Source organism: Mustela lutreola, chromosome 4 (genome assembly GCF_030435805.1).
Source record: "Mustela lutreola isolate mMusLut2 chromosome 4, mMusLut2.pri, whole genome shotgun sequence".
Taxonomy (NCBI): domain Eukaryota; kingdom Metazoa; phylum Chordata; class Mammalia; order Carnivora; family Mustelidae; genus Mustela; species Mustela lutreola.
In genome coordinates this window covers 88622406-88637703 of record NC_081293.1, presented here as the reverse complement: position 1 = coordinate 88637703, position 15298 = coordinate 88622406, and the positions used below count along the sequence as shown (strand labels likewise).

Sequence of the window (15298 nt, the reverse complement as noted above, 5' to 3'; positions counted from 1 at the left end):
GTATTTGGGGAGCAGGGAATGATGTGATGTTTGGGATTTACTTTAAAATATATTCCAGACCTCCCCCTCCCCAAAAAACAAAAATACAGGCACTTCGGGGGCAGTAGGAGGAGGAGGGCCAATGAAAAGGTTGGGGAAGCAGAGTGATAAGTACTCGGAAGGGCCGGGATCCTTCCGCTTTACACACTTTGGTGTATGTTTGAGAATTTTCATAATAAGAGTAAACAAAGAAAGACCAAATAACGAGGCTTTCATTCCCTATATCCAAATGACCACAACAGGGCATAGAATGCACTTTCATAGTTGCTCCCCTGGCAATTTATTCTGATTCTCCAAATAAGATTCCAGCACTCATCCTACCTGTCATAGTCTCTGGATTTTGACTGGGAACATTTTCCTCAACAAGGCCTTGCCAGGCCCACTGCTAGGGAATGTATTGTTTCAGATTCTGTACTCACGTTTTTTAAAAAAGTGACCAGTTTCCCATTTGGAGTGACTCGAATGCAAGACTCACTGTAAGCCGTTGTCTTGCTGTGTCCCATCCCTTTCTAAGGACTGCTCCTGCTATCTCTGGGAGATCACAGCATTGGGAGGGGCAGCCCAGGCCTGGGCTATTACAACAAAGCTGCAGCCTGAAGGGCGCGCGTGAGATCTGTGGTTTGAGCTGTCAGAATCTCACGGAGAAAAAAAAGAGAAATGAATCATCATTTGACCATGACATTCCCACTAAAGGGGAGGACAGTGGGAGAAAGAGCAAGGGAAGAGGAAAGAAAAATCTTAAAATAAATGTGGGGAGGATGGCAGGAGGAGGGGGGGGTCTCGGAAATTGGGGGCAGGTGTGGCGATCGAACTAACGCTAGCCGCCACAAACACACGAGTCCGCCCATTCTAGAGCGGACTGGACATAAACATGCTCGCACATCTACCTGTGTTTTGTCGGCCGGTAGCGAGGTGATCCTTTAAGAGCTCTGAGAACCCAAACTTGTGGCCTCCCCGCAGCTGAGCCGAAGTGGAGCTGGGAGCTGCCCAGAGGACCCGAGGCTGCCAGCTGACCACCTTCCTCCCTACAGATCGCTGGAGCCAAGCTCGGCGGGGGAGAAGCCACGCTCGCGGGTGGGCGCGGGGGCTAAGGGCGGAAACCGGGTTCCCACAGAGGCCTCCGCGCCCAGGCGGCTGCAGCGGCGGCGCCCGGGGACCGGACGCCTGACACCGGGACGCGCCCCCCTCTCTGGACAACCGGCGCAGAAGTAAAGGGCCAGCATCCCGCCACGACTATGCTTCCCGCGGGACAATCTCGGGAGAAGGTCCTGGAAGAGGCTCGCAGGCCGTTTCTCTGAGGGAAACGGTGAGGTTGGGAGGGAGCGCCCTTGACCCTCCCCGCCCTCCCCTCTCCCGCTCACCTGGCATCACCAGCGGCCGGGCTGCCCCACAGGAACGTACGCGATGTTGTAGTGCCGCCATCCGCCGCATGGGGGCAGCATCACCTGCTGGCTCGGAGGCGGCGGTCCCTGCGCTTCTCTTGGCGACGGCAGGCGGAGGCGGGCCCGCAGCGTCCTCGTTCATTGGCCCCGGCGCGGGCGCTGCCATGTTGGCGGAAGCGGTGCCTTCTGTGCGGTGGAAACTCTGTGGCTGCACCCGCAGGGTCGGGGCGCGCAGCCTCCTACCTTTCCTCCTCGCTCGAGTGTCGGCGCTGAGAGGCGGCGGCCGGCGGGATGGAGAGAAGTAGGATGAACCTGCCCAAGGGGCCGGACTCGCTCTGCTTCGACAAGGAGGAGTTCATGAAGGTGCGCGCCAGGGCTCTGCTCCCCGGAGCCGGGCCGTGGGTGGCCTGCCCTCCTTGGCCCTCCGGGGCCTCTCCTCGGGCTTCTCCTGCGGGCTTCCTGGGCCGTCCCCGCCCCTGACGGGTCCTCGGCGGGGCCCTCGCTGCACTTCGCAGTGAGTCTCAACCCGAGGGGGTTGGCTAGGTGCAGCCTGGAGAAAGCACTCCTGTGAAATCGTGCACATTGAATGAAAAGGCCTGAAAGTTCAGGGCAGGTGGTTTTGAGCTAATCGTAAAAGCCCCGGACCCGTAGGACCCGCCTCTGGTACCGTGCGGCACAGTCAGACCGCCGCTCCTCCGGCCTGACAGAAGCCTCCCAGTGCCTTGTGCCTAGAAGCTGAGCGACTGTGCGTTGAACACATCTCTGAACGCACGTACTTACCAGGAATCGGGTCAAAAAGGCACTTAACCTAACGTTTATGCCTGACTTTCGTCTTAAGCTCCCGGAATGAGATATCTTAAAGACTGTACTGTCCTTACTGGTTCTGGTCCAGTACTACAAAGCATACCAAGCTCCTTTTCTAAAGTTGCCCTACTTCTCTTGGTGAGGTCAGCCTGAAGCTGGCAGCAGATAACTGTAGGACATAAACTTACAGAATAGAAATTTAAACTGAAAAGACTTTACTGACAGGAAAGGTTCATCAGACATAGCCTTGAAAATATCCCAAGGTTTGAATCAGAGCCAGGAGGAGCTTTATCTGTTTTCTGTATCCCCTGGGTCTGTACTTAAACTATCGAAACGTATATGTTTAATTTCTAAGGATTGGGATTTAGTAGCTGGTTTCAGTGTTAAAAAGTTTTGGCTCTGTAGGTACCTAAAATTCTGAAAAGAGTTTGAATTTCTTACTTTTTTATGGCTTCAAGTCATAATATGTTTTCTTCTTTTTTGGGTTAACCAGCTAGTTCCTTTTTGATACTTGCATTCAGATCACATCTCCCAAACTCTGGCTTTAAAAGTGCTTGTGTCTGGATCCTCTGCAGTGTGGCCATATCATTTTTAATATGTAGGGGTGTCTAGACGAAGGTATATTGTACTCTTGTTCTTGTATGGTGATGCTAAACCACTGTAATAAAAGGTGTAAATTGGAGTTTCTGAAGGAGAGCACAGAGTGAATTCTCTGATCCAGAAACCTTTTGTTAACGAAGGACATGTGATGAGGAGAGAGGTCATTGGAAGAAGAAAAGGCACACACAGAGAGACTTAAAGAATCTCAAAGCACTGAAGTCTCTTTAGCTTGTCTGTCTTTGGACTTCGTCAGGCTTTCTTTGGGCCTAACACTAGCATTTTCTCACACTTCCTAGCCCCGCCATCTTTCTCACTCTGAGCTGACAGAATGCCTTTGGTCAAAGCAGCTTCGGAAAATAGAAATCTCAAAATAGCAGTTTTTTTTTTTTTTTTTAAGATTTTATTTACTCATTTGACAGAGAGAGATACACTCAGAGAGAGAATGAGCAGAGGGCGAAGCAGGCTCCCCAATGAGCCAGGAGCCTGACATGGGGCTCGATCCCAGGACTCCGGGATCATGACCTGAGCTGAAGGCAGACTTTAATCATCTGAACCACCCAGGTGCCCCTCAAAATAGCAGTTCTAAAGTAGGACTTAGAGGTAGGAAGAGAGCAAACTGGGAAAGTGGCTAGAATGCCAGCAATTCCATATTCTTTCAAGGCTCTGACATTTCTGAATATAATGTACAATTTGTAGTGTTAATGAACGTGACCCCTTCATACATAGAAGGAAAATACATGGAACAGCTGTTCTGTGTAAAGTGGTATTGATCTTCTATGTGGGAGCTGGAGATAAAGGTTATTTGCAATTTGTGTTTCCGTCAGAGAGATGTTTTGTAAGTTACAGTTCCAAGGCAGAAATGAGTGGAAAGCTTGCTTTCGGGGTTGTATTTCTACATAGGTGTATTGTTTGGCACATTTTGGAATGAGACTGGGATAGTAGAAAAGGAGATGGGGTGGGGCTGCGGGTTGCACCTTGGACACTGCATACATTGAGGGGTCCACGTTGATGCAGTCTTCACGGTAGAGCTGCAGTCAGGTTTACAGCAGGAAGTTGCATGGTCATATCTGTTGAGTTCGAGCTGACTGGTGGCAGGAGACTACTTAAAAAGTCATGTTTATGAGATCTAATGAGAAATAGAAGGGGAAAGGTATGCAAAAGAGGTAGGTGATCAAAGTGCAGGAATGGCAGATGGGGAAGGGTCACCTGGGGCAGAGGGACTGGTAACATCATACTTTGTCAGCTTAGAAATACGAAAATCCTTTGGGTTGACAGCCAACTAATAGATGAGCAGGACATAAGGTATTGGTAGTAGGGGGAGAAAGTGGCATAACAGATAAATTAGACCATTTACATGGGTGTGCTATTGACATCACACGTAGCCTTCCTCTTCCATCTCAACATATGACTTCATCTCCAGTCATACAGAAAAATTAGCAGCCATTCCACGGGACCTCCTCCATCCTGCTGATCATGATCCCATTCTTATACTTGCCCCCTTCTCCTCCTCGCCTGGTACGGGGAGGGGCTCTCCTTCCTCCTCGGGTTCGGTCTCCTCTCTGGCTCGAAGTCCATGCCCTCCTGCCCTTCCAGGAGCCTGCGAGGATCCTCTCCCCTGCACTCCTTCCCATCACGCGCTCCTGTTTGATTCTCTCCCACTTGACTGCCCCACCTCTAGGTATTGCCCTGTCACTGTCGCGCATCGCAGCTGGTGCTCAGGGGTTGACTTGACTTTCTCACCTTCCACCCTTCAGGCCCTATCGTTCCACTAAAGAGTTCTTACCAAAGCTGTTTGTAAGTCAGCGCACCTGACCTTTCTCTGTCTCCTTACTCGATGTTGCAGTAGACCAAATGCTCTGCATTGCTTCCTGTCTTTCTTCTACCTCTCTGATGTGTCTCCTGTACAAAGTCATGCTCCTGGTAGCCACTGAATGCTGATTATGGGCTCAGCCCCGTGTTCCCTCCTTTCCCTAGATAACCTATCATGCAGCTTCATGACCACCTATCGACAGGTAAGGCAGATTCCTATCTCTGGCCCACACGCCTTCTGAGTATCGGACTGTCTGACCTTTCTTCTCTGTGGCCCCTCAGACTCATCAGGTTCAAGACGGAATTCATGAGCACCTCCTCCACTGAAAACCACTTTCTTATTCTATTGCCTCTCTCAGTAAACACTTCATCCATTTAGCTGAGAGTCGGGAAACCAGAAATCAACTCCTACTCTGTCATCTTTCCAAAATCTAGTCTGTCACACCAAGTCCTGTGGATTTCGCTTCCTAAACCTCTTAAGTCCATATACTTCTCTCCATCTCTTCTCGTACCTTTGCAGTGCGCCCTTGCCATCACACCGTAGAAGCTTCTCACCCAGTTTTTTGCACCTTCCTTGTCTTTTTCTGGCCCCTGGTCTACACTGCAGGCAGGCCACTCTTGTCAGAATGCGGATGTGATCTTGTATGTACCAGGTAACTAGTCAGTCCACCGGCTCTTGAAAAACCATTTTCCCACACACTCGAACTTATTTCAAAGAGAATCAGTCCCCCGTGGGGTAGTTTTCCTTGGTAGACAGTTTGTTTCTGCACTGAGCCAGTCTGCCTCCTTCGAACTTCTCTGTGTTAGTTCCTCTCTGGAACCTGTGGCTTTGTTGGCACCCCGGGTAGGCACATGAAGACCTTTTCCATGAGAAGTGAAGGCAGGAGCCCTCTGGATGGTGAATGTATGTACCGTCATGTTCCATAGGTAAAAGAACCGTGTGTGTGTGGTGGGGGGTAAGTCCTTGAGGCTCCTCCCTGTTCTAAATGGGTGAACTGGGAATTTTGAGACAGGAAGCAGGTCCTGTGTGTCCTTGTTTGCAGGGAGCATGCATTCTGATGGACAAAATGGAAAAGGGGAAGAACGAGCAGCTGCTCAGATCTGTTTGTGCTGTGCTGGCTGATTAGCTGTGACCTGCAGATGTGGGTAACATCCTCGGCTCTGCCCTCTGCCTGCTTATGTCTGACTTGGGGCAAATCACTTGCCTCTGGCCTTCTGTTTGCTTGTTAGTATAATGAGGTGGTGCTTATCTATGTGATCTTTGCCAGCTCCTCTGAAAAGACTCTAGTCCATCCTGGCTTTCAGGTAAGGAAACTGAGGCCTGAGGTGTGATGACTTCCTTTAAAGCCACACAGCTATTTGGGGCTAATCACAGGCCGGATCTCCTGACCCCCACGCATCAGTCCTTGGAAATCCTACTGTAATATGTTCCTTTCCAGAGGCCACAGGTGGGAACTGAGGGAAGTGGGACAATCAGAACATTAAGAATAGCGCAGAAGATGGCACAATGTCCGCACGCCTTGGCGCCTGCATTTCACCAATAGGGCCACCTCTTACCTTAGAAGAAGTTCCCACAGGGCTGGTGATCTGGATTCCTGGCCTGGAGCTTAGCTACAGTAAACAGGACCAAAGGGAAGTGATGGCTGTTTGTGGTGGACTTTGTTGACGGCGGCTGGAAATAGCAGCTGACAGAGGAGGAAGAGGGAAGAGTGACAGACGGCAGATAGCCGCAGGCCCGCAGGTCAGCCACTGTTGCCCAGGGTCCCCCATCCCCAGGAGCCATCTTCGTGTCACAGGAGCTGAGTGCTTACCCCGTGGGTTCTTAGTTTGATGTCACGTCTTGATGACAAGATTCCATTCTCTTCCGCATCAATTTGAGACAGACATAGTAATAAAATTCTAATTAGCCAAATATGGAATGTAAGCCTGGAACTCATAGAGAAATTTTCTTATGTGAACTACTTTCCCTGATGATAGAGGAGATGTGACGATGTAACATCAGATAAAGTTGATCTGATTGGCACTTGGTAAGAAGGGTTCCCGGCAAAAAAAGTGTTTTGTTGTTGTTGTCCTCCCTTTTGATCTTTCCTTTCCTTTTTTCCTTTTGTGAGCGGTCATCTGATTTATAAAAAGATGCAACAAAATGTAAAATGGTACAAGATAATCAGTTTCAAAACATAAAAAAGTGAGTGTCTTTAGCCATAGCTCAGAACAGAGGAACTGGGTAAGGAGAATTGCTTGTATGAACTGGCAACAGGAAACGTTGGTAAAGGAGAGCTGAGGAACTCTGTTAAGAAATAGGAGCGAGGGGCTGCATCATCATCTGGCATTCGCTCAGTGTCGTCCTACGGTTAGAGATGTCCATGATGGGAACTCCAGCAATCTTCTGGGTCTGGGTCAGCTGATGCCACAGTGTAACACTCTGAATTACTTCCGTACTGAGCAGTCATCTGCGTAGTTTGTCTTGTGTGTACGTGGTAATCGTTTGAATCTTGGCTCTTTCGCAATCCTTAGAGCCACTTGATACTTTCACCCCAGTTTCTCAGTTTCAGCCATTACACAGTCAGTTGTACAACTGGTACACTTGGCACACAGCCCGTCCATCATTGACTGTACCCAGTCAAGTTTGGCTTAAATTAAAAAGTTGATAAAGTCAGTACCAACCATGATGTAGTAAGGCGGCCCAGCTGTGTGTTTATACAGGAAAAAGCAGGAGGGATGTTGGGGCACTTCTCTTTTCTGGAGTGCACAGGATATTTCTTTTCTTTCTTTTTAGGTTTTAATCTGTCCTTCTCTCGGAGAAGGATCTCGGAGCTAAGCATTCGCTTCATGGTCACATACTTTCTTGCTTTCTCTTGCTTCCCCATGTTCACACCATGCCCATTTCTCTTTGCTTTTGATTTTCTAATTCACTCTTTGTAGTATCATAAAACTTATTTAAATAAAATGTTGGCCTACTAAGTTATTGATTATTAGTAAGTTCTTTGTTCAAAATTTGAGACCAAGAAGTATTATGTAAATATATCTTTTTGTTATTTAACTAGTCTTACAACATTTAGCATCAGATTTCTTGAAACATTTAAACAAATTAATCACAAACTGGGGCTTGGGCTTTTTCTTTTTTTTTTTTTTTTTTAAGTAATCTCTATACCCAACATGGGACTTGAACTCACAACCCTGAGATCAAGACCTGCACGCTCCAGTGACTGCATGCTCCAGCCAGGTGCCCTTAGGGCTTTTTAAGTTCCTCAGGTGAGGGGGTGCCTTAGTGGCTCAGAGGGTTAAGCTTCTGCCTTCAGCTCAGGTCATGGTCTCAGGGTCCTGGGATCGAGCCCTGCATGGGACACTCTGCTCAGCATGGAGCATGATTCCCTCCCTCTCTGCCTACTTGTGATCTCTCTCTGTGTGTCAAATAAATAAATAAAATCTTAAAAAAAAAAAAAAAGTTCCTTAAGTGATTCTAATGTGTGACCAGTGATGAGAACTCTAGCACTAGATAATTCCTTTAAATAGCTCAAGAAATTAAGTTCAAGAAGCGAACTAAAAGCCTACATAGATTATGATTGGTGCTAAATTGAGGGGTAAAGAGATAAAGAGAAGAAATCAGCTGGAACAGAGTGTAATTAGGTACTTAAATATTTGTTAGATGGATGAATACATTTATGGAATGTAGGCTTGTTGTTTTTTTGTGTGTGTGTCTTCATAAATATGTCAAACAGGTATATAAATTCAACAAAGGAGTTTGATATAAAATTGATTAAAATGTTGAACAGAAATTCCTTAGAATTTCGGTGTTACTATTTCATAATGCTTTTAAGATGATCTCTCTGTAGATGGTGGGAAGATCTTGTTAGCATATGTTTTTAATTTCTCAAGCTTGAATAATTTAGTCACCGAACAAAGATTTAGAATGAGTTTTGGGAGACACAAGTCCTAGATTATATCCCCACCCAGCTGGGTCAGAGATTTGAGAGCAGGGGCTGGAGGGAAGAGCTCCAAGGACATTTTTGTACACATGCTGAACACTCTTGTGCGGGAACACTCTTCCCACACTTGCAACTCATTGTTCTATATTTTCTGGTTCATCCAAGTTAAAGTACATCCCATTTGTCACTCAAACCTTTACGGTGTCCTGTTTTCTTTTTAGCTGTAATCACTATTCATTAATCACTATTTGATCACTCTTTATTAATATCATGTTTGTTTGTTTACATGTTTATTTTCTCATTTCTGCATTAGAATATATGTTCCTTAAAAGCAGAGACCTTGTCTTTTCATGACTGTGTCCCCAGGTCTTAGAGCAGAGCCAGAGTTGCATGATAAATATTTAAGGAATATTTATGGGATGTACAGGGGCATTTATTCGTCTCTGTTGTCCATTGTTTTCAAGAATGGTTGGAAACACACACATACATGAGCTCACACAAACTTTCTCTGTCTTTCAACCCCTATGTAGTGTGCAGATTAGTGCTTAACTATTTTGTTTTTTTGTCTCGATGAAATGGGACGTGTTTCAGGGCAGAAATCATAAATTTCATGTGCCCTCTTAGTACTTCTCATCATTACAAAGTGATAGTTCTGGGGGATTCTGCTTCTCGTGGAGATAGTACATAGTGATTTTATAAGTCCATGTGTCCGGGAAGGAGTGTTTTACTTCTTGGCAGCTTATAGAATTTCAATCTTTCCAAATTCTGTGTTATTTTCATAGCATTAAAGCTACTAATTTTGGATTTTTGGTAAGTTTTAAATGATTAATTCCCAGGTTACTTCGAATTAGTCTTTGTTTGCCATCCCTGATTGCAGCTAGTTAGTAAAGTAGCTAAACTTTTAAACTCTACTTGGTTTTAATTTTGAGTGATGTCACTGCTTCTCTAATGGTTAATGGTTCTTAATTGCCTGCAACTTGTCTGGTTTGTTCATTTCTTTTCCTGTGTTCCAACACCTCTTGTGATCTCCCAACCTCTGACCTTTTGGGGGATTTGTACTTTACCTGGGTTCAGATAGGAAATACCCCTGAGTACAAAGAGAAGCTATTTTTCTTCTAATTTCACTATCTCCTATTATTAATGCCTTGCTTTGTTGTGGTACATGTGTTACAACTGATGAACCAGCATTGATACAGTATTAACTAAAGTCCATGGTTTACATTAGGGTTTACTCCTCTTTCTATAGTTCTGTGGGTTTTGACAAATGTATAATGTTATTTACCTAGTGTTGGTATCTTACAGCCTAGTTTCATTGCCTTGAAACCCCTGTACCTCATCTATTTGTTTCCTCTCCTCTGTTTGCACACTCCTCCCTCACCCCTGCAGCCTGGGATGTTTTTACTGTCTAGAGTTTTTCCTTTTCAGAGGCACCTGGCTGGCTCAGTCATTAGGACATCTGACTCTTGATCTCGGGGTTGTGAGTTCCAGCCACGGCATTGGGTATAGAGATGACCTAAAAAATAAATAAAAAATAAAAATGTTGGTTAATTTTTACCTTTTCCAGAATGCCATAGAGTTGGAAGCATATAGTATTTAGCCTTTCAAACTGGTCTTTCACTTAGCAATACGCATTTAAGGTTCTTCCAAGTCTTGTGGCTTAATAATTTATCTTTTTAATTGCCAAATAATCCATTGTGTGGGTGTGGTACAGTGTACCTGTTCACCTACTGAAGGAGATTTGGATTGCTTCCAAGTTTTGGCACTTCAGAGAATAAAGCTGCTGTAAACATCCGTGTGCAGGTTTTTGTGTGGACACTAGTTTTAAGCTCTTTTGGGTAAATATAAAGGAGTACAATTACTGATTTTATAATGAGAGTGTGTTTAGTTCTGTGAGAAACTGCCAAGCTGTCTCACACAGTGTCTCCCATTTTGCATTCTGACCCAACAGTGAATGAGAGTTCGGTTGTCCCACATCCTTGCTAGCATTTGGTATTACTAGTGCTTTGGATTTTTTATATTCTACGTGATATGTAATAGTACCTTGTTTAAATTTGCATTTTCCTAATGACATACAATGTTGAGCATCTTTTCAGATCCTTTTTTTTTAAAGATTCTATTTATTTATTAACAGCAAAAGCACACGGAGAGGTAGCAGCCGGCAGTGGGAGAGGGAAAAGCAGGCTTCTCCCTGGGCAGGGGGCCCAGTGTGGGGTTCAATCCCAGGACCTGAGCCAAAGGCAGATGCTTAACCGACTGGACCTCCCAGCCACTGCTCTTTTCACATTTTTAAATTAGGTTTGATTTCTTACTGCTACTAAGACATCCTTATATTATATTTTTCGTTTTAAGTCCTTTACCATGGATGTGTTTTGCAGATATTTTCTCTACTCTGTGACTGGTCTTTTCATTCTCTTAACAGTGTCTTTTACAGAGAAGTTTAATTTTAACAAAGTCCCTCTCATCAGTTTTTCTTTCGTAGATCATGCTTTTGGTTTTATATCTGAAAAATCATTGCCAAATCCAAGGATGTCTACATTTTTTCTTATGTCATCTTTAAGAAGTTTTGCATTTTACATTTAGGTTTTGTGAAAGGTGTGAAAAGTTTGTTTTTATTCTTTTCTTTTATTTTTTTTCTTATCGATGTCCCATTGTTTTTTCTTATCGATGTCCCATTGTGGTTTTGTGGTTCCATTTGTTGAGACTGTCCTTGCCATTGAGTTGCCTTTGCCTGTGTGTGTGGATGTTTTTCTGGGCTCTCCACTCTGTTCCAAACACCTGTCTCTTGCCAACCACCTTCTGTCTTAATCACTATAGCTTTAATAGTAAGTCTTGAGATTGGGTGGTGGCAATCCTCAATTTCCTTTTTTTCCCCCCCTTTAATATTTTGTTGACTACTCTGGGACTCTTGGTTTTCCAGTTTTCCATCCAGATTTTACAGTCAACATGTTGGTATCCACAAAACAACTTCCTGGCATTTTGATTGGGATTGCTTTGAGTCTGTCGATCAGTTTGGGAAGAACTGACCTCTTAACAGTATTGAGTGTTCTTACCCAAGATTATGGACTTTCCACTTCACATCTTACCTTGCTTGTTATCTTTCATCAGAATTTTATACTTTTTCTCACATAGATCTTGTGCATATTTCGTTAGATCTGCCCCTAAGTATTAATTTTTTTTTGTCTGCTAATGTAAGTGGTCTTGTGTTTTTAACTTCAAATTCCACTTGTACATTGCTGGTATATACGAAAGCAATCGACTTTTTAAATTTTTTTTATTTAAATTCAATTTCGGGGGGCACAAGATGGCAGGGGAGTAGGAGGAGGCACCTTTTCAGCCGGTACCCCAAAGTGAGCTGATTACCTACCAAAGAACTCCGATCACCCATGAAATCAGCCTGAGATCAGAATTATACACGTCTGGATCTCTACAGGGGCAGAAGACGCCAGTGGGCAGGTAAAGCGGAATGGGAACAGCAGACTGATATCGGAAGATAAACAAAAGGGGGAGGGAGCCACCAGAGGCGACCAGTTGGAAAGTAATACCCCAATACGAGCGAGAGTGCCCTGCGTCTGGGGACCAACATTAACTTGGAGACTGGTTGAAAGCACTCCAAAAGAGCAAAGGATCATGGGGGCGGGGGGATTGTGGGAATCAGGGTGGCTAGGGAGAGGGGCTTAAGTCCCCGGTCCCAGTACAGCCTCCCCGGCACTGAGGCAGAAAGAGTGCGGCGGAGAAACCAGCTCTTGGTCCCTAAGCCACCAGCGTGCCCGAGAATGCGTGGGTTCTAGCTCCTGTGAGGGGATTGGAGCCACGCCAGTGGGCAGAACGCACAAGCCCTACCACAAAGCTTGAGATATGCACGCTTGTCCCTCCTGCTCCCCAGAGTTACAAAGGCCCGGCCGGCACTCTTTGACCCGCGCCATTGTTTCAAAGCCTAAGCCACGCACCCCAAACTCTCCCCTGACAGAGGTGTGCAAAAGCCCAGCCTGATGCTTACAAACCAGCGCACACGGAGAGGTAGCAGCAGGCAGCGGGATAGGGAAGAGCAGGCTCCTCGCTGAGCAGGGGGCCCAGTGTGGGGTTCAGCCCCAGGACCTGAGCCAAAGGCAGATGCTTAACTGACTGGGCTTCCCAGCCACCGCTCTTTTCACATTTTTAAATTAGGTTTGATTTCTTATTGCTACTAAGACTTCTTTATATTTTATTTTTGGTTTTAAGTCCTTTACCATAGATGTGTTTTGCAGATATTTTCTCTACTCTGTGACTGGTCTTTTCATTCTCTTACAGAGAAGTTTTGTTTTAACAAAGTCCCTCTCATCAATTTTTTCTTTTGTAGATCATGCTTTTGGTTTTATATCTGGAAAGTCATTGCCAAATCCAAGGATCCCTGCATTTTTTCTTATGTCATCTTTAAGAAGTTTTGCATTTTACGTTTAGGTTTTGTGAAAGGTGTGAAAAGTTTGTTTTTATTCTTTTCATTTTTTTGTTTTTTCTTATCGATTTCCCATTGTTTGGTTCCATTTGTTGAAGACTGTCCTTGCCATTGAGTTGCCTTTGCCTGTGTGTGTGGATGTTTTTCTGGGCTCTCCACTCTGTTCCAAGCACCTTTCTCTTTTGCCAAGCACCTAATAGTAAGTCTTGAGATTGGGTGGTGGCAATCCTCAATTTCCTTTTTTCCCCCTCTTTAATATTTTGTTGAATACTCTGGGACTCTTGGTTTTCCAGTTTTCCATCCAAGTTTTAGAGTCAACATGTTGGTATCCACAAAATAACTTACTGGCATTTTGATTGGGATTGCATGGAGTCTGTCGATCAGTTTGGGAAGAACTGACCTCTTAACAGTATTGAGTGTTCTTACCCAAGATTATGGACTTTCTTTCCACTTCACATCTTACCTTGCTTGTTATCTTTCATCAGAATTTTATACTTTTTCTCACATAGATCTTGTGCATATTTCGTTAGATTTGCACCTACGTGTTAATTTTTTTTGTCTGCTAATGTAAATGGTCTTGTGTTTTTAGCTTCAAATTCCACTTGTACATTGTTGGTATATGCGAAAGCAATTGACTTTTTAAATTTTCTTTATTTAAATTCAATTTCGTTAACATATAGTGTACTTTTAGTTTCATGGTTAGAATTTCGTGATTCATTGTTTGCATACAACACCCAGAGCTCATCCCAACAAGTGCCCTCCTTAATACCCCTCACCCAGTTACCCCAACCTTCCCCTCTCCTCCAGTAACCCTCTGTTTGTTTCCTGTAGTTAGAGTCTCTTGTGATTTGCCTCCCTGTCTGTTTCTATTTTTCCTTCCCTTCCCCTATTTTCATCTGTTGTTTCTTAAGTTCCACATGTGACTGAAACTATATGGTATTTGTCTTTCTTCCTCTAGTTCCATCCATGTCCTTGCAAATGGCAAGATTTTGTCTTTTTTGATGGTTGAGTAATGTGTGTGTGTGTGTGTGTGTGTACATACCACATCTTCTTTATCCATTCATATGTTGATGGACATCTAGGCTCTTTCCATAGTTTAACTATAAACTTTGGGGTGCTTTTGCCCCTTCAAATCACTATGTTTGTGTACTTTGGATAAACATCTAATAGTGCAATTGCTAAGTCGTTGGGTTGTTACATTTTTAAGTTTTTGAGGAGCCTCCGTACTGTTTTCCAGAGTGGCTACACCAGCTTGCATTCCCACCAACAGTGTAGGAGGATTCCCCTTTCTCCGCATCCTCGCCAACATCTGTCGTTTCCTGACTTGTTAATTTTAGCCATTCTGACTGATGAAAGGTGGTATCTCATTGTGGTTTTGATTTGTATGTCCCTGATGCTGAGTAATATGGAGCCCTTTTTCATGTGTCTGTTGGCCATTTGGATGTCTTCTTTGGTCTGTTCATGTCTTCTGTCCATTTCTTGACTGGATTTTTTTGTTTTTTGGGATGTTGAGTTTGATAAATTCTTTATAAATTTTGAATACTGGCCCTTTGTCTGATACATCATTGGAAAGCAATTGACTTTTGTATTTTAACTGTGTATCATGCAGTCTTGCTATAATCACTTGACTAGTTTTAGGAGGGTGTGGGTGTGGGTGTGGGGTGTGAAGTCTTTGTATTTTCTGTAGACAGTCATGTCATCTGTGAACAAAGTTCTATTCTTTCCCAGGTTGTATACCTTTTATTTTCTTTTGTTATCTTATTTCATTAGTTTGGCCTTCCAGTACAGTGTTGAATAGTAGTAGTAAGAGGGACATCCTTGCCTTGATTCCTTGTCTTCTATTTTCTCAGTATTAATATCATGTTAGCTGTGGATTTTTGGAGACATTCTTTATCAAGTTGAGGAAGTCCTCCTATTCCTAGTTTCCTGAGGGTTAATAATGAAGAGGTGTGGATTTTGTTAAATGTTTTTTTCCTTCCTTCGTTGATATGATCATGTGATTTTTTTTTTCTGTTGATGTGATGGATCACATTGATTTTCTAACGTTGAACCAGACTTGCATACCTGGAATAAATCCTACATGATCCTGGTGTATAATTTTTTAATATACTGTTTGCTTTTATTTGCTAATTTTTGTTGAAGATTTTTGTGTCTGTGTTCATGAGAGATACTAGTTTGTAGTTTCTTTTCTTGCAGTATCGGTTTTGGTGTCAGGGTAATGATGATCTCCTAGAATGATTTAGGACATATTCCTTCTAGTTTTACTTTCTGGAAGAGATTTTACAGAATCACGTAGTATTTCTTCC

The 15298-nt window shown here is 44.1% G+C and overlaps 1 protein-coding gene and 1 pseudogene across 1 annotated transcript in view; one reads left to right on the top strand and one right to left on the bottom strand.

Annotated features, from left to right (window-relative positions):
* Positions 1–1493: 1493 nt before the first annotated feature.
* COG2 (component of oligomeric golgi complex 2) overlaps positions 1494–15298 on the top strand; it is a 55080-nt gene continuing 41275 nt past the window's right edge. The window contains exon 1 of the mRNA XM_059170501.1: positions 1494–1784. Within this exon, the coding sequence (XP_059026484.1) occupies positions 1713–1784 (72 nt within the window). The 5' untranslated portion in view covers positions 1494–1712. The remainder of the gene's footprint in view (positions 1785–15298) is intronic.
* On the bottom strand, positions 6242–7501 carry LOC131830023 (rRNA-processing protein FCF1 homolog; annotated as a pseudogene).